Source organism: Ictalurus punctatus, chromosome 25 (assembly GCF_001660625.3).
Source record: "Ictalurus punctatus breed USDA103 chromosome 25, Coco_2.0, whole genome shotgun sequence".
Taxonomy (NCBI): domain Eukaryota; kingdom Metazoa; phylum Chordata; class Actinopteri; order Siluriformes; family Ictaluridae; genus Ictalurus; species Ictalurus punctatus.
Genome location: NC_030440.2, coordinates 10,138,289 through 10,158,032, shown reverse-complemented (window position 1 = coordinate 10,158,032; position 19,744 = coordinate 10,138,289). Strand labels below are relative to the sequence as shown.

General features: G+C 39.4%; 2 protein-coding genes across 2 annotated transcripts in view; both read left to right on the top strand.

The window, feature by feature from the left end:
* Positions 1-593: 593 nt before the first annotated feature.
* Positions 594-16,224, top strand: mysm1 (Myb-like, SWIRM and MPN domains 1). The gene is made up of 20 exons (XM_017456134.3): positions 594-701; positions 1,876-1,948; positions 2,057-2,127; positions 3,443-3,508; positions 3,651-3,723; positions 3,838-3,936; positions 4,454-4,877; positions 5,954-6,155; positions 6,246-6,376; positions 8,623-8,726; positions 8,959-9,036; positions 9,383-9,465; positions 9,572-9,626; positions 9,714-9,764; positions 10,605-10,679; positions 11,436-11,624; positions 12,843-12,975; positions 13,176-13,281; positions 13,992-14,049; positions 14,130-16,224. Exons 1-20 carry the CDS (start codon positions 646-648, stop codon positions 14,490-14,492), a joined length of 2,490 nt encoding a protein of 829 aa, XP_017311623.1. The 5' UTR covers positions 594-645; the 3' UTR covers positions 14,493-16,224.
* A 267-nt stretch (positions 16,225-16,491) lies between these two features.
* The window catches only part of oma1 (OMA1 zinc metallopeptidase), a 24,760-nt gene continuing 21,507 nt past the window's right edge, over positions 16,492-19,744 (top strand). The window contains exon 1 of the mRNA XM_017456135.3: positions 16,492-17,256. Coding sequence (XP_017311624.1) covers positions 16,886-17,256 — 371 coding nt within the window. The 5' untranslated portion in view covers positions 16,492-16,885. The remainder of the gene's footprint in view (positions 17,257-19,744) is intronic.

Genomic DNA, 19,744 nt, shown 5'->3' with positions numbered 1-19,744 from the left:
GTGTTACGAAAGTTATAAACGGTCGTTTCCTCACTGCTCTTTTTTTCTGTCTCTTTTGAAGTTAATAAGAAAAAAAGACTTTCCCGTGCTGGTAAACTTACAGCTTTACCTCTGACTGTTACAAAGAGCTGACCCTGGAGTCTCCTTCCAAAAAATAATAAACAATATATTTATTATTCTAAACAACAACAATAATAATATTGACAATAATAGTAACAACAATAAACACAATAATAGCAATAATAACAATAAAAAATAATAGTAACAACAATAATAAACACAATAATGATAGTAACAACAATAATAAAAGCAAAAAACAACAATCAACACCTTCAGACTCTGAGAATTCAACAGTTCAACAATTCAAGAAATCATGAAAAAGCACAAGGTGGCCATTTTTGGTAAATGTTGATATTTTATTTGATTCTTATGCAGTTAGTTTGGGCTACATGTCCCCACAGATGTATTTATCAGTACTAATACATAGACCGTGTTAATGGGGTTATATACAGTATCAGTATCAGTATTCGCACACTGGGCTGCAGTACCGCCTCCAGGCCACACGGTGTCGCTATGAAAAAAGCAACACGGAAGGAAGCTCTTCGCGTCTCCTCTCCGCCGCTTTGAGCCGTTTTCACCAGCGTCATGGCGGACGAGGTGGATGTTGACATCGAAGGAGACGAATGTGATGCAGATGATGGGTAAACATGCTTTCTGAATACGTTCCTGAGTTAATTTTACACATTCTTTTCGTTTTAAAGACATTTAAAAAAAAAAAATATAACAATACTAATAAACTTTTGGAGTATGTGGTTAATTTTGTTTTATTTACTTTATGCGGTAATTTTTCATTCATTAACAAACATTTGCCAATGCTGTTCCATCCTTCCCCCACCTGAAAATGCAATATTATTTGCTTTTTAAATCTCTTCGTTTTATTCCTTAAGATTCCTTAAATATCTTGAAGAAATTTTTAAAGATGGTCCATGTTTTTAGATGCTTTCCCTGTGCTGTAAAATCTGTATGTTAATGTATGTTTACAGCTGTAGGTTCTGTCCCTGACAGGTCCATCTGCTGTAAGATGCTATGCTCTATTTACTTGTTGTTGTTGTTGTTGTTGTTGTTGTTTTCATGTAATTGTAAGTAATTTCTTTCAAATGCGTATGTAACTATTTTTCATCTTTATATAATTAGTTAAAAAAATATATAAAGAATGGGTTCCTGAGCTTTTTAAGGATGGTTATGTACAGTGATTTTCGCCCAGGATTCAGTAGTGACACTGATAGTAAGGCTGCGTTCCCAATGGCGCTCTATTCCACATGTAGTGCACTTTAAAGGCTGTTAAGACACATTAGTTCACACCCTCATTACTGCACTTACATGGGGAGTAGGGACACATTTGGGGTTGAGCCGTGTTAACAGGTATAAGGGAAAATGCTGTTACATTTGGTCATATCCCTGCTGAAAAAACAACGACAAAACAAAACTTTAGAAACCCTCAGAAAATTTCTAATGGATATAATGGGAATTGTACTGGTTTTAATGGGAACTGTAATGGTTCCTGTAAAGGGGGTCTACTGGTAATTTGTTGCCTTCTATTGGTGGCATATTATGTCTAGTGCAAACCATTAAGGACCAGAAACGATTTAATTGTTAGCTGATGGTTTGTAAGGGTACTTGTAGTGGAATCCATTTGAATTTCCGTTGTTTTTTTTCAGCAGGTATATTTTAAGCAAAAGGGTGAATTATTGGTTCATTTTCATCAGAAGAACATTTCTTGCCTTAACAAAATGAACCTCTTTAAGGATGTCGTGCTCTTACCTGTAATGCTGATTAGATTACTTGGGTAAAGATCTCACCTGCTTGATTTTCCAGTGATCTTTCTAGAGCAATGATCCTCCAGGATCAGTACTTACAGTCAGCATGGAGGACTGACCCTACAGTGCTGGTAAGAGAAAGTTACGGATTGTCACAGCCTTAGTTTTTTAGTTGAAGCAACACACTGAGAACACAAGCTTCATTGGATTTCTCACGTTGTCTCATTTTTCTCTCTCAGCCCTGGAGCCTGGATAACTCGATCAGTGATGAGAACAGAGAGATCATTGAGAGCATGCTGCTGGAAGAACAATATCCTTAATTGAAGTGACCCAGGGTTTCCTTTTCAAATCCCAATCTCTCTGTACATACATAGGGGTTCTGTGTGTGAGAACACCACGTCGGTTGTGCCTTCGCCAGAGAACGTTCGTGGACAGTGTTCGAACCCCTCATGGAAATTCACCAACCAGGGTGTTGATGTTGCTATATTTCCTTTTCCCATTTCAATATAAACAAATTTATAAATTACACCCTGACCTGATGTATGTGTGTATATATATGTATGTATATTGTTTAATTTACTTTAGTACATTATTTTCTTAAAAGTTTTCCTCATTATTATGTTAGATGGCTAGATACAACTGTCTGATAGTGAGCTAACATAGCGTAAGAAAAGAAAGACTATTTGCATATTAAAATTATAACCTAGTGAATGTTCAGAGATAAAGGCTATTCAGTGTCAATAAATTAGGTATACCAAACAATCATAAAAAAAAGAAGTGTTATATCTTACCATCATCGTGAGGTGAAAACGAGGATCCTCGCATCTGGCACACTTGAGTGTGTTTAGAGTTTTCAGACAAAAAAACCCCTCTAATTTGGATTACTTATGAAACTGGGACAAATTACAGACAATGTTTATGTTTCTAGAATTACACAAGGAGTCCCAAAATTCTCCATACATAGGGGAAATGAACACTTTTTAAACTTCAAAATGACTTACAAAATTACAAAATGTCTTCCCTACTTACCGGTAGTTTATATTGTAGTTATAAATTTCAGATAGCCTTTAAGAACGCCTTTGACAAAAGAAGAACGTATTGAAATCATTCTCACGGCTGTATCGGGAAGCTGTCGCAATGTTGCGATGGACTTTGTCACATCACACACGACTTTAACGAGCACATCACACACGACGCTGTCGCCAAACTTATTAGCACATTCAAAAAGACTGGAAGTGTTGCAGACCAACTGAGGCGCAGACTTCCACCAACATCCACAGGGCACGACCCGACGTGGTGCTGGAATACATAGTCCCCTACTGTATGGAGAGTTTTGGGATACCCTCAAGTTAAATATCTGGGCCTTATGAGGAGTCCCTTAACGCTTATTCGAGTCCATCGCAACCTTGCGACAGCTTCCCGATACAGCCATGAGAATGATTTCAATACATTCTTCTCTTGTCAAAGGCGTTCTTAAAGGCTATCTGAAATTTATATATATATATATATATATATATATATATATATATATAAGTATGAAAAATTAATTTCCCCTATCTATGGAGACTTTCGGTCACCCTGTATTTTGTCCGAAAGAGTACGTGTACGCCCTTAACTTTGTTTACGTATTATTTTGCTGGGAAGAAGGTTCCTAAAGTGGCGTGGGCTGACGAAAAGCCTAAAGTAAAAAAGTGAGTAAAGAACGAAGTGTATTCTTCTCAATTTTGTGTTAAGATGACTGTCTAGAACAAACCACTTTTGGAGAAAATGTCGAATAAATGTAAAAAAGATTTCATGAAAACGAGTCGAGAAAGTTTGTGTAACTCCGCGCAGGTCACCGGTGAAGAGCTCTGGAGCGTCGGCTCGTTGGGCACAAGAGGAGAAAGATCTCTTTGAGAAAGGACTTGTACGTTATTGTTTCCCCTTAGTTTTAATCGTCATTACAAACATACATATACAGTAATCATGTTAAGCACGTACAATAACACTGCTGTGACTTTATGACCATGTACTGAACCAGGCTCAGTTTGGTCGGAGATGGACGAAAATCGCGAAGCTGATTGGCTCTAGGACAGTTCTTCAAGTGAAGAGTTATGCCAGGCAGTACTTTAAAAACAAGGTACAGCACGTTCTTGAGATATTCATTGCCATGTTTGAGCTTTTAGAGATTTGTGAGCTGTTCTGAAATTTGGGTTTAATGTATGGATGGTGCCGTGTGCACATCAGCACGTGAACATGTTAAAGATATTATAGAGGCGTTAGAATGTTCTTCAGATTATCGCACAATTTCAAAGGTGCCTTCGAAAAACTGATCTGCAGCATGTTTCTCTATATTCATGCTTTTTGTTTACCTTTTCCAGTCTGGAACAACTTTATAAATGACATACTGCTGCTTTAAGTTAAATATAAACTATAAAGGGTTGTCTCGGTCACCTTTAATCATCAGAAATGACTTCTGATACATCGGTTCTACTGCCTTATCATTGTAATTACAGTACTTTTACTAGATTACGCATCAGTGTTTATGCAGATTGTTGAAAATTGTTGCCATTTATTGTATTTGTGGCTGCAGCAAACTGTCATCAGCTCAGTTATCCTAGTTATCTCATCTCTTCTGTTTGTATTTTAATCTAAAGGCTAAATCTGAAGGTCATGCTGAAGTGTCTTCCACTAAGCCCCAGAGTGCACTGCTTCACGCGCTACCATCAGGATCCAGCCCTCCCTCTGTCCAGCCTCAGACCGCTGCTCTGGCCAACGCTGTACGCATCGAACGCCTGTCTGACGACGAGGACGTGGACATCACCGATGACCTGAGTGACGATGAGAGTCAGCCTGAGAACCAGTTCGATTTCAGAGACGAGCCCAAAGATTTGGACCAGCCTCAAGACCAAGCTCAAGTAGCGTTCTCGGACGTAGTGGAAGAGTCTGATACACCTGCTGAGCTGATCCCTGAGGGGAACAGCAGCCACTTTCAGACCGTGACCGAGCCAGAACCTGGAGATCAGACAGAGTCCTGGGACGCAAAAACACAGCCGCAACACGAGGATGAGTGCTCTGAAGGTACCTGCTGCTTATTTTCAAAGCCATACATGTCCATCACATGATTTGTATGCTCATTCAGCAACAAAATATTAGTATTAGTATTATCCTTAACCACTGTGCATTTATTACTATTGAGGTTAGGCCTGTCACAATCGCTACATTTGTTGGACGATATATCGTCCCAGAAATAATTGCTATAAACAATATTATTGTCATTTTAAGAGCATTTTTATGCGAGTGATAATATAATAACAATAATGCAAGTACAACTTTTCAAAGAGCAATGAACTTTTAATTCTTAAGAATATTCATGCATTGGATTTAGAATGTAAAAAAACCCAGCATTTTAATATCCGAAATAAATAAATAAATAAAAAAAACTCAACCAAAACAATAAATAAAATGGATTGTTATACAATATTGTGAATTTTTTTTATACTTTAGTTATTCATTGTCCGTATTCACAGCGTGACTTACTGTTCTATGGAGCGCCTGCCTTACTTAAGTTAAAGATCACTTGTGCATTCGTGTCATTTTGTGCAGAAGCGAGTTGTAGTATTAGGTTTATGTTGTGTGTATATGTGTGATTAATCTCTTGTGTGTATAGGTGAGTTAATTAACCCCGATAGTAAAGCGCTTCAGTTTACCACGATTCATTCACTATTCAGCTTCAGTTTACGCTTAAGCGGCTCAATCCCCGATGTTACACTAGAACTATTCTTTCTACATTTTTCCTCTTCAAAAATCTTGCGTGTTTTTTTTTTTTTCAAGTTTTAATTAAAATCGGTGTTAGTGCTTGCTACATGTCTTAAATTCGAATGTGCAGTTTTTGTGTTCGAATGAGCATTTTTATTTTAAATTCGACAAAACATTCGAAGTTCAGATTTTAATTTGACAGCCCCAGAGCAGACTAGAGGACAGAAGCAGTGCGAAAGGCTAAAATGTTGCTGATGTTCATTCTTATGTAAACAAACACGCATGTAAACACTGAGCAACATCGAGGTCAGCAAAAACGATCGAGGTCAATCCAAAAGTCGATAATTATCGTGACAGGCCTAATTGAGGATTTTTAACATTGGTATTTCTTTTTGTAGATAAAGTTGAAAAGAGTCCACTAGAGGACACAGAGGACCAGGACGAAGAGGAGGAGCTGAAGCCCCCTGAACAGGAAGTAACGTTGGACACAAGCACCGTCACAGAAGAAGAAAAGCAAGCCATCCCAGAATTCTTTGAGGGTCGTCTGTCGAAAACCCCGGAGCGATATCTGAAAATCCGCAACTACATACTGGACCAGTGGTGAGTGTGTGATGGATCCTGATGGATTTATGAGGCAAAATGGACTGTAGCATGTAATTTAAAGTGTGTGTGTGTGTGTGTGTGTGTTAGGGAGAAGAGCAAACCCAAGTACTTAAATAAGACGTCAGTGCGTCCAGGCTTGAAGAACTGTGGGGACGTGAACTGCATCGGCCGAATACACACTTACCTGGAGCTCATAGGGGCGATCAACTTCAACTGTGGTAATCCTCTTAACTCTGTGCTAGTTTGTCTAGCGTTGTCTTATTCTCCGGTCTTGGAGTGTGGTTACATTTGAGAGAGCATTGTGTTCAGCACACAGCACAGAAAGTCTTTAGTTCCAATTGTATAGACCTTATAACCGAGTACTAATGGAAGAATTCTTGAAACTAACCCACAATGTATAAACGCCAGTCATTGTTCTGTTGTAATTAAAGTGCACCTATTATGGTTTTGAAACGTGCCTAATTTTGTTTGAGATCTCATATCTCATGATTTACATGCATCCAAGGTCAAAAAACACTTTAATGTGCACATCATTTAAACTGCAGCATTACATTTTTCCCCCCAGTGTTACAAACAACTCCTTAAATGATCCGTTCTAAAGGATTCATTCTAAACTCCCCCTCTCAGAGAGCACACTCTGCTCTGATTGGTCGGATGTCCCAGTCTGTTGTGATTGGTCTACCGCTGTCAGCGTGTTTCAAAAAGGAAACGCCCACTACCATAACGAGTTTCAGCTCTGCCTGTTTGCGAGCAGCGGATAAAGACCAGAGGCGGGGCTTTTTGTTACAAACCTACGTAGGTTAGTACAGGAAGTAAAGTCTGGAATCACTAACGACTCGTTTCAGCTGTTCAGAATCGATTCCTTCTTTTGGGAGTCAACAACTCCGTTTGTCGTGCTCTTTGATTTTTGAAAGTTCGCAGACTTTTTACATTCACAAACGGAAATATAACACATTACATGAAAGGTAATATTTGAAAAACCATAACGGGTGCACTTTAAAGCAAGCGTGCTGGAGGGAAGTGCAGTTTTTTTGCTTCTTTTTTTTGTCAAAAATTGATGTTTTGTCATTTCTGTTGGATGTGTTTTTGACAAAATAATGTGTAACTGATGCACAATGTTGCAGCTCAATATGGGGTGTAGTGACAAGCAAACTAAATATATTTAATTTTTTAATTTACTTGTTATTATTTATTTGTTTATTTTTACAGTTTATCATTAGCACAAGAGTTTCCAGGTTAATATGCATTAGGCACGCATAAGTGCAGTTTGTGCAACGCTTGGCGAAGGACCCATATACTTAAGGGTTATAGTCAGATATAAACAAGCAGTAGACAAAACTAAACACTGTTTTAACGCCGTTTTCAAATGCACTAAATACATCACGTATTGAGTGTTTAGAGTACAGACGTCATGTGTTTGAGGACTTGTATGCAACACGTGTAAATGTTAATGTTTTCTTTGAGAAGAAAGTTATTGAGCATAATGTGTGTGTCGGATGTAAAGCTGTAAATAAGAAAACCTTTTCAGGACGGAGGGCTTTGTGTTTTTTTTTTTTTTGATCTTATTAACTTCAGTGGTGATATAAACAGAGAGGCTGGTGAGAACGATTGTTTATAGTTATTATTATATGGTGTAATCATTGGTAAATTGCTTTAGTGTAAGAGGAATAAAATGCTCTTGTTTTGCTGTTGTTGGAAACTAATCAACTTTATTTACACTACCAGTCAAAGGTTTGTGGACACTCGACTGAAATGTTTCTCATGATCTTAAAAAGCTTTTGATCTGAAGGTGTATGATTTAAATGTTTCAAATCGGTGTTGTAGACAAAAATATAATTGTGCCAACATATTCGTTTCTTTCATTAGAAAACGAATGTTTTATTTACAAAACAATATTTTTTTTAACGGACGTCTTGGAGCGAAATATTCCGAAAAGCAGCCAATAAGAGTCCAGCGTAGGTGTGAACTCCTTTAATACTGTTTAAAAAGCATCTCAGGGAAATTCCTCAAGAAATCGGTTGAGAAAATGCCAAGAATACATTTCTGGAAATTCTAGGTGAAAAGGCTTTCTACTTTGTAGATATTAAAATACTACATTTTTTTAAAATTTATTTTTGATTTTTTTATCACAACATAATTCCCATAGTTCCATTTGTGTTACTCCAGAGTTTTGATGACTTTATTATTATTCTACAACATGGAGAATAAATAAAAATAAAGAAGGAGTGTGTAAACTTTTGACTGGGTAGTGTGATATTAGCATAGTGTGATGTACACTCCCAGTCACTGATTCTATAACAGCAAGCTCTGTCGTGTCTTAATTCTTTTGTGGTTCAGCATGAAGATGTACATGATCGTGATAGGAAAATGTACAAGATGCCTGCCTCGCACATTTTATTATCATTATCATTACATATTTAACTAAACATTATTTTCTACTGTTTTTCCTCCTCCCACTCCACAGAGCAGGCTATCTATAACCGTCCTCGGCCGGTGGACCGCTCGCGTCTGAAGGAAAGCAGAGACAGTCTGGAGGCCTATCAGCTGGCTCAGAGACTACAGTCCATGGTGACTATCCATGTACAAACACATAGCCTGTGTTTATTTATTTAGCATCCCAGATCACACATCACTGACTGTGTATTCTCACCAAATATTAGCAGCTACAGCCAGGCATACTTGTTGTAGCTCAAGTAGTATCTCATATGTGTAGCTAATGTTTGCAGCAGCTAGATTTGCAGTCACTGTACCTTTTTGGGCTTTTTTTATGTTTATCTGTGTGATTTATTTGTCTTCAAAGCGCACAAGGAAACGACGTGTGCGTGACGCCTTTGGGAACTGGTGTGATGCCCGAGACCTGGAGGGCCAGACCTATGAGGTACTGGGCTCATATGAAGCAATGATGTGTTTTTCTGTATTGTTATCACTGTATTGTTATTGCTTTGGTAAACTAGGGATTTGACTAGACTTCGGGACAAGCAGTTATAGGAAAATAATCAGCTTTGGAATGGTAATGCATCACACTACCCTTGATTATTTTCCTATAACAGTGCACCCTTTGGTACGTTATTCCTTACTTACCTTCATTTTTAAGCTCTGGCAAGTAATCATAATTTTTAATTCATGAATTTATGATCAGTCCATGAACTCCTAATCCACTAAGTCTGGAAAATTATTACTGATTATCTCTGAAGTTTGAAAATGAATCCTTTTTTGCCTTTCAGCATCTGAGTGCAGAGGAACTTGCCCTTAGGAGAGAGGAGATGAAAAAGAGGCAACCAAAGCCCTGCAAACTCCCTAAGCGAGGGTGAGTGTATCTGTGCAACTGCACCAGCTTATTTGCTTTTGGAAGTAGATACAGTACACACTGTGTTTTAGGACAAGATCTGAGTGTTTTTTTTCCTGCTTTGCAGCTCTTTTGATCCGTTCCAGCTCATCCAGTGCAAAGCCTTTGGAGAGGAACGACAGGTAAACCTCTCGCTTTCGCACTGGTTAAACTATAAATCCACATGTAGTGTATGAATATGTAAACTGTACCTTGTCTTTGATCTTCAGGAACCATTCCGAGTGATAGTGTGTGCTGAAGCTCTGGTTGTCGTGGATGTGGTATGTTTACAGTGGTTGATTATAAAATTAAGATACTGAATGGACAGGATTAGGGACTGTACAGCACCACCATGAACACACAGCAATCATTTTAACACCAAGACACATTTTAGCACATGGTTATAAATCTAGACACTTAAATAATACAACAGGAACTCTAATACAGCAAGTGAAACTGAAACAGCATGTACACTACGAACATGACCCAATATGAATATATTATTTGGAATGGACAGATAACTTGGTCTAAAATGGTGCAAATACAGATATGAATATGAGGGACACTATTCGCTTTTTTTGTCTATCATCAGTGTTTTGATCCAGAAAACCGAGCTCTGAAATGGTTTAGAAGACTAACACAGATACAGATATTGTCCTTGTGACACACCCAGAATGTACACTATGCAAGGTTTTCTATAAGCTTTGAGAGAAACGTCACTCATATTATACTCAGCGCTGATTAATAACATCCATGAGACTTGAATGTAATGCCAGTGCCAGGATATGAACTCCCTTCTGTGCTGTTTGTCCTTAAGAAGCCTCAATTAGTCTGAAATTACATGTTGGGAATGAAAGAAATTGCACCGTTACATTGTCTTAAATTCAAACTTACACTGTCTTAGATTTTATGCTACAAGCATTTGTAATCTGTTTAAATTTATATATATATATATATATATATATATATATATATATATATATATATATATATATATATATATATATATAAAATAAATTATTGAACTGAAAGTGATTACAGAAGAGCTCACTACCAGAACACATTTTGTTGGACTACTAGCACATGGCTACTTGGTAAAATGTTTCTCTCTCTTGTGCCAGCATGCTCATGTCTCTATGGGAGAGGTGATCGGACTCCTGGGTGGATCTTACGATCATGAGGACAAAGTGTTACGGGTAAGAGCCTTAATCACTTTTGTAACAGATCAGTCAATTCTCCTGATACGGTCTAGCCTGGAATTCCACTTACATAGTGTAGAAGGAAACAAAATAATGTCTACCCAGAAATCTGAAAGTTCACTTATTAAAACTTTATTACATGGTTACTGTAATAGTGTTAGTAATACAGCCAAAAGTTTGTAGACAACTGATCATCACACTGATACATGCTCATTGAACATCCCAGTGCAGTTTTATTCCCCTTTTGCTGCAATAACAGCCTCCACTTTCTGGGAAGGCTTTCCACTAGATTTTGGAGTGTGGCTATGGGGATTTATGCTCACTCAGCTACAAGAGCATTAGTGAGGTCATGTTTGGTGAGGAGGCTCCATTTCCAGTTCATCCCAAAGGTGTTCAGTGGACTTGAGGTCAGGGCTCTGTGCAGGCCACTCAAGTTCTTTCACTCCAGTCTTGGTAAACCATGTCTTCATGGAGCTCTCTTTGTACACAGCGGCACTGTCATACTGGAACAGGTTTGTACCTCTTACATCCAATGAAGGGAAATCTTAATGCTACAGCATACAAAAACATTCTAAACAATTGTGTGCTTCCAACTTTGTGGCAACAGTTTGGGGAAGAACCACATGTGTGTGTGTGTGTGTGTGTGAGATGGTCAGATGTCCACATACTTTTAGCGTGAAATTACAGGTAGCTGTTGACGTGTGTGTGTGTGTGTGTGTGTGTGTGTGTGTGTGTGTGTGTGTGTGTGTGTAGATTTGCACAGCAGAACCATGTAACAGCCTCAGCACTGGACTGCAGTGTGAAATGGACCCTGTCTCCCAGACACAAGCATCTGAGATGCTCGGGGTCAGGGGTCACAGTGTAGTTGGCTGGTATCACTCACATCCAGCTTTTGACCCAAACCCTTCCCTCAGAGACATTGACACTCAGGCCAAGTACCAGGTATGAACGAGAATGACAGGCGTTTGAAGTTCATTGAATTTTTATTTTATTTAATTTAATTACTAGTGTAATTTAAGCTTGGATAGACAATGCTGAAAATCCACAGTAGCCCTCTGTCAACAAAATGTAACCGAAGCATGTTCGGATTTATTTTACTTTTATAAGTTTAAGTGTTTAAGAACTCTTATGCGTTCATCCATGACTTCCTGTATCACTGGGTTATAAATACGAGGTGATGCAGAGGCCCAATAGAGAGTACACGAATTAAATGAGACAAAAGTATGCCGATTAGCCATAACTTTAAAACCACCTGCGTGATATTGTGTAGGTCCCCTCATGCCACCAAAACAGCGCTGACTTTTCGAGGCATGGGCCCCACAAGACCTCTGTAGGTGTGCTGTGGTTTCTGGCCCCAAGACGTTAGCAGCAGATTCGTTAAATCCTGTAAGTTGCGAGGTGGGGCCACTATGGATCTGACTTGTTTGTCTAGCACATCCCACAGATGCTCGATCGGACTGAGATCTGGGGAATTTGGAGGCCGTGTCAACACCTTGCAGTTTTCATGTTCCTCAAACCATTCCTGAACAGTTTTGCAGTGCGGCAATGCACATTATCCTGCTGAAAGATTCCACTGCCATTAGGGAATACCGCTGCTATGAGGGCGTGTACTTGGTTTGCAACGATGTTTAGGTAGGTGGTATGTGTCAAAGTAAAATCCACATAGATACCAGGACCCAAGGTTTCCCAGCATGACATTGCCCAGAGCATCACACTGCCCCTTCATTGGGATCAGATCAGACGGGCTAGCTAGACACTGCATACCTGGAACACCCCATAATACCTTCCCTTTTTTGGAGATGCTCTGACCCACTCGTCTAGCCATCACCATTTGGCCCATGTTAAAGTCACTCAGATACTTACACTTGCCCATTTTTCCTGCTTCTAACACATCGACTTGGAGAACTGACTGTTCACTTGCTGCCTAATATATCCCACCCCTCGACAGGTGCCATTGTAACAAGATAATCAATGTTATTCACTTCACCTGTCAGTTTTAATGTTATGGCTGATCAGTGTATGTTGACCTTTTTAAATCAGGCAGTGAATATAACAAATGTCCAAATATCTACACACCTGAAAATGTCAATGTCTACAGTTAGGACGATAATTAAGAAGTATCTCTCTCTCTCTCTAACTTCTGTCTTCTCTGACCTCCAGAATTATTTCTCTCGAGGAGGAGCTCCATTTATAGGAATGATTGTGAGCCCATATAACCCCAGTAACTCCTCCCCTGTGTCCCAGAATACATGTCTGCTAGTGCAGGAAGAGACTGGATCCGCTGGCACTCAGAGTATGTACTTCACCTCTCTTCACCTAAAAGTTCAAACTATGCAATCAGCATAATTCAGTAGAGTATAAAGAAGTTGGGTCAGGTGTAAATCTGTAGAAATGTTAATTATTTCAAAACCTCTGAACACATTAAGTATATTTTCGTGCTAACCCATTGGCTGAAAAATGTTTGTTATTCTGTGATGCGTGTGTTTGTCTTAGAGCTTCCGTACAAGTTTGAGTATCAAATCTCCCCTGAGCCTCCAGATTTGACCGAAGTGATGAGGAGAGCAGAATGGGTGGTGTTCAAGTACAGGCACTCATATGGGTTGGTGCATTTCTGTCCTATACAACAAACACCTCTGTGAATGATATTTCATTTTTGTTTCTTACGTTACTGCGGATGCACCGGGAATGTTAACCGAATACTCCCGCATGCTTTTAACCTAATCTATAGTATCTAATCTGTAGTTCATGTAAGAATAGATCAGACAGGAATCTCAACGCGATTCACAACTACTGTAGATGATGTAAATTCAAAACCATAAATTACAGACTTTCGATGAGACAGACATGAGAGAATGTCTTACCAAAGCTGTTTGTATGCAGTTTTATCCACCATCCTGTGTAAACTCCTGTGTGTGTGAGAACCCCAGGAGTTGAGCAGTTTATGAAATACTCAAACCAGCCCATCTGGTACCAGCAATCATGCCACAGTTAAAGTCACAGTGATCACACATTTCCTCATTCTGATGTTTGTTGTGATCATAATTGAAGCTCTTGACCTGTATCTGCATGATTTTTTGCATTGTGCTGCTGCCACATGACTTGTAGATCAGATAACTACATGAATGTACAGGTGTTCCTAATAAAGTGGACTGTGAGTGTATTTTCAGCATAAGTGCTTACTGACTCAGTCTGAACAACTGCTCTTAGGAGGTTTAGGCAAAATGTGTGGAAATTCTCGGTTTTTGGTAATGTATGCCGTCTGTGCCATGTTTTTCATCGTGTGATCCTCTCCATGGGTTTCTCCTGCAGGTCTGTGCCCATGGAAAGACTCTACCGCAGCGATTCCTCGCTCACATGCCTGGAAAAGGTAATGAACTAGGATAAGATTTTTTTTTCTCATTTCCTTCAAATATATGGAGTTTAAGTACAAGTGTAATTGTTCCACAGATGCTCACATCACTTAGGACGATTCTGGCAGACATCCCAGAGACCGAGACCTTTCTGTTCCAGATCGAAGCGTTGTTCGTTACACATTTCATAGATAAGCAAGAGACAGAGCAAGCTTCTGGCTCGTCCTCTCATCTTCATGAGCAATTTAAACAGTTTCCTACACACACCTTCACCACCTCCGAGCTGATGGACAGTAGTGAGGTCTTGGACTATGAGGAGATGTGTTCAAATGAGGAGCAGTCCATCATTAACGCTAGCAATTCTGATAAAGGCCTTAATAGCTCAAGTTCTGGAAGTCAAGTTGTAGCTGGTAAAGAAGTAAATATACCTCCTGTACCATCAGCAGAACCTGAGTATTGACATTCATCTGACCTAATGAGCAGCTAAGTTATTAAGGAGAGCTCCTGTTGTTGCAGATACTAATGTTATTCAGCTGTGTTTTGTAGTAAGAATAATAATCATTTGCAAAGTACTGTACCTCATGTTGATGTAATTTTGGCAGCAATTAAACAAGTCATTGTAACAACACAGATGCACTGAAAGCTAGTCAGTGTTAACCATGTACATTGTGTTAACTTGCTAAATGAGTTTTGTACTTGCTCTCCATTATGTCTATAGCTCTCTTTGCTAAATCTTATTTTTCCATTTTAGCTGCTAATTAACAGCAAACACTCATTCATTAGGATCTCTTAAGTGTTTCTTAACCGTACAGTGTTGTATTTAAATCAAATCTGGATATTACAAACACTGAGCACTTTAGTAGGAACACAAATTCTTCATTGCATGGATTCCAGATGTTGGAAACATTCCTTTGAGATTCTGGTCCATATTGACATGATTACATCACACAGTTCCTGCAGATTTTTCAGCTGCACTTTCATGCTGTGAAAGTTCTACCGTTCTACCACATACCAAAGCTGTTCTATTGGATTCAGATCCGGTGACTGGGAAGGTTGCTGAAGAACACTGAACTAATTATGTTCACGAAACCAGTTTCAGACATTTTCTTTGTGACATGGTGCATTATTATGCTGGAAGTAGCCATTAGAAGATGAGTAAATTGTGGCCATGAAGGGATGCACATGGTCAGCAACAATACTCAAATATGCTGTGGAATTCAAGCGATGATTGATAGGTATTAACAGGCCCAAAGTGTGCCAAGAAAACATTCCCCGCACCATCACACCACCAGCCTGGACGTTTGATACAAGGCAGGATGCGTTCATGGATTCATGCTGTTGGTGCCAAATTCTGACCTGATCTGTGTGCCTCAGCACAAATCGAGATTCATCAGAGCAGGCTATGTTTTTTCAGTCTGTAACTGTACAGTTTTGTGAGCCTGTACCCACTGCAGCCTCAGCTTTCTGTTCTTGGCTGACAGAATTGAAACCTGATGTGGTCTTCTGCTCTTGTAGCCAATCTGCCTCAAGATTCGATGCATCATGCAATCTGAGATGCTTTTCTGCTCACCACAATTGTACAGAAGGGTTATCTGAGTTACTGTAGCCTTTCTATCAGCTCGAACCAGTCTGGCCATTCAGCACTGATCTCTCAACAAGGCGTTTCCGTCCACAGAACTGCTGCTCACTGGATGTTTTTCTCTATTGCACCATTCTGAGGAAACAACAGACTGTTGTGTGTGAAAATCCCAGGTGATCAGCAGTTATAGAAATACTCAAAACAGCCTGTGTGGCACCAACATTCATACCACGGTCAAAATCAAGATCACATTTTGTCCCCCCTGTCTGATGGTTGATGTGAACATTACACAAAGCTACTAGTCCAAATCTGAATGATTTTATGCATCGCACTGCTGCCACATGATTGGAGGATTAGATAACTGCATGACTGTGTGGGCGTACAGGTGTTCCTAATAAAGTGTTACAGTACAGATACAGTATCAGAATCACTCTGTCCCTAATTTCTCCATCTGGGGATTAATAAAGTATTATAAAGTATTATCTTAGCAATGATGTCATTGAGGACTATACTCGAATTATACTCGATTTTCTTTCTTGATTTTCGTGATGTCGTCTCTTGAATAATCGTTGTGGAACACGTTCTTGTTTTGTAATAAAGTCATTATTTTGTAGCTAGTTCGTTTCTTTTCATGACCTGAGAGTCTTTCACCTGAAGACCACAAACAAACAAACAAAAACAAAAGATGAAATGTGATGTAGTTCTAATTCCATAATTAAAAATACTGTTTCAGGTAAGTATTCGTGTCGGTTAGGGAAATTGTATGAATGTGGTGAATACTGTTCATTCAGACGAATTATTAGTTATACAGACCAAAATATTTGCAAAGTGATCAAATAAAACAAGTCTCTAAATCTAAAACGTCCCCGGGGGGAACCTTAACCATATGCGCTGTTCAAGAGGACTGTTTTTCGTGTAACACTCGACCTCGACCGATCTTTTGTCCAGTTAATCGATCTTACTCAGCTGTGCACTCAGTTCCTTGTTGTTGTAGCCGTTAAGTGTGTCCGGCTACAACAGCAACACCCACAGCTGAGCTGAACTGTCCTGTCCTGTTTAATTTCAGCTTCAGTCTAGCGAGTTACAAGTATAACATGCGAAACTACGTCGCACCTGACCTGTAAGTTACGCTAATGGAAATGTTTTCTCTTACAGGAAATTTCATAGTGCGTGTACTGGTGTGTGTAGCGTCGCTCCGATTCATTCAACGCACAGGGTTGACAGCGAGCTATCATTTAGATTAGTAGCAGCCTGTCAACAGCTTTCCAGCAGAAATGGTTGTGATTTGCCTTCGTTTTTGTCAAAAGGCATTTTCACCGACCCTCAGCCGAGTGCGGACATTACTCCTGTGTCACAAACAGTCTCTTAATGGCTGCAGCTCCAGAGGTCCAGGCTTCCACTCGTCTGATTTACACTCAACCGCAGTGTTTTGTTTGAACCGCTCCCCCATCTGTCTCAGAACTATTTCCCCAAGACTCCTTTCCTCTGCTCCAGTGTGTGTCCGACAGCTTCCGGTCCGCTCTCCAGCCTTCTGTGGCCCTGTGAAGAAGTTTCACACGTCAGCTGGACTCCGCGCACCGCCTCCTGTGCTGCTGTGGCTCCTGGCCAAACCTCTGCAGAAGATCACAGCCATCATCCTGGGAAGGTGAGGAGACACTTTACAGACCACTGCAGACCACCATCAAGGCATGCTGTTATAGGAAAATAATCAAAGCCTGGGTGGTGTGATTTTTTTTTTTTTTTTTTTTAAAACCCTCATAGGATTTGTAAAGGTTTTTAATGGGAATGGTATTGGTTTTAATGGAAACTGTAATGGGTCTATACTGGGAATGTGTGTTGCCTTCTATTGGTGGAATGTTATGTCTAGTGGATACCATTAAGGACCAGTAATGGTTTTAAAAGTTAGTTGATGGTTTTAATGGTATTTGTAGTGGAAACGGTTAGAATTTCTGTGATGGTTTCTATTGTTTTGGGGGTTTTTCCAGAAGGGATGTGACAAATCAGAGTAGAGTTGGTCTTACCAGGTGAAATTGATTATTTTTCAATGATCGCATGTCCTGAAGTGTTTGATTCCTCGTATACTATGGCAGTTTGCCAATGAGCACAATGTTTAATTTATTAATGAGCTACACATCATTCTTTTAACTGTTTATTGTTACATTTAATGTTGCAGAACATCCGGGAAACAAATCAGTTCCTGTTATCAGTTATGTTTTAGTGGATATACAGGTGCGTAAAAAAACAAACAAAAAAAAAACGAGAATATCGTGGAAAAGTTTGTTTTTCCCCTTAATTTAATCAAAAAGTGGAACTTTCGTATATTCTAGATTCATTACACATAAAGTGAAATATTTCAAGCCCTTTTTTTGTTTTAATCTGGATGATTTCAGCGTACAGCTCATGGAAATGAAAAATCCAGTACCTCAAAATATTAGAATAAAGAATCTATAATACAGAAACATCGACCTTAGAAGAGCTCTAATCAGCTAATTAACTCAAAACACCTGCAAAGGTTTCCTGAGCCTTTAATCTCTGTCTGGTTCAGTACACACAAGCACAATCACGGGGAAGATGGAAGTAAAGGTTGCATTTCATTTGGAAATCAAGGTTCCAGAGTCTGGAGGAAGAGTGGAGAGGCACAGAATCCAAGTTGCTTGAAGTCCAGTGTGAAGTTTCCACTGTCAGTGATGATTTGGGTGCCATGTCATCTGCTGGTGTTGGTCCACTGTGTTTTCTCAAGTCGAGAGTCAATGCAGCGTCTACCAGGAGATTTTAGAGCACTTCATGCTTCCATCTGCTGACCAGCTTTATGGAGATGCTGATTTCCTTTTCCAGCAGGACTTGGCACCTGCCCACAGTGCCAAAACTACTAGTAACTGGTTTTCTGAGCATGGTATTACTGTGCTTGATTGGCCAGCCGACTCACCTGACCTGAACTCCATAGAGAATCTGAGAGACACCAGACCAAACTATACAGACGAGCTGAAGGCCGCAAACAAAGCAACCTGGGCTTCCAGAACACCTCAGCAGTGCCACAGGCTGATCGCCTCCATGCCACACCGCATTGATGCAGTAATTCCTGCAAAAGGATTAAAGCCCCGACAAAGTACTGAGAGCATAAATTAACATACTTTTCAGAAGGTCGACATTTCTGTATTATAAATTCTTTATTCTAATATTTTGAGATACTGAATTTTTTATTTCCATGAGCTGTAAGCCGTAATCATCAAGATTAAAACAAAAAAAGAGCTTGAAATATTTCACTTTGTGTGTAATGAATCTAGAATATATTAACATTCCACTTTTTTAAATAAAACGAACTTTTCCACGATACTGTAATTTTTTGAGATGCACCTGTAAACAGGTGTTCCCTCGCCATCCTCTCTCTTTTCTTTTTTCTCTTGTTTGAAGTTAATCATGCAAAAATAAAAAGCAGCCATTCAGTTGGGCAAGTGTCATTTTGTCTCTTGGCCCTATGTCAGCCATTCAGTTGAGTCAAGGTTAGGTGGCAAAATTGGACCAATGTCATTTTGTCCATTGAGGCAGTGCTGGGCCACCAAGGCTGCTCTCACCCATTTAAACTTTTCTCTCTTTCTTGCCTTTTTTTTTTTTTTACCATCAACAAAAATGAGTGACCACCGGTGTCAGTGCCATAAAAAAAACTGAAAGTGGTACAGTAAAAGCCCATAGTAGCTTGAGAATCTGCATAAATGATATCTAAAACACTTTACAAACATTACATATCTCTCTATGTAACTACTGACCAAGTTTCTATTTGTAATAAACTTGTAGGCTAACATAACTGTGGATAATAATTCTCATCAAGTTATGATAGTGAAAATAAATTAAGATGAATAAGGGCATTCAAAATAGATTAAACCTTGATCATTTCAGGTGCGTGCACAAAGCTTTATCCAGAACAAAGTGTCTACAAAGTGTCATCTGTTAAAGTAACTGCTTCTGTTAAGATTTTTAGCTCCGTCAAGACATTAACTTACCTGAGGTGATCGGATCGGTCCTGTGAGGACGCGTGCTGATGGAGAAGTGTTCCCATTGGCTGCAGCCTTTAGGCTATTATGGCCAATCAGGAAAGTCATCATTGTGCAACCACACACAGAATATCCCCGTTATGC

What these genes read in the sequence shown, in the direction of transcription:
- mysm1 (XM_017456134.3), top strand. Translation starts at nt 646, where the DNA reads ATGGCGGACGAGGTGGATGTTGACATCGAAGGAGACGAATGTGATGCA. An exon ending in GAATGTGATGCAGATGATGG is followed by an intron (nt 702 to 1,875) that starts GTAAACATGCTT and finishes TTGATTTTCCAG; the next exon opens with TGATCTTTCTAGAGCAATGA. An exon ending in GAAAAGCCTAAAGTAAAAAA is followed by an intron (nt 3,509 to 3,650) that starts GTGAGTAAAGAA and finishes AACTCCGCGCAG; the next exon opens with GTCACCGGTGAAGAGCTCTG.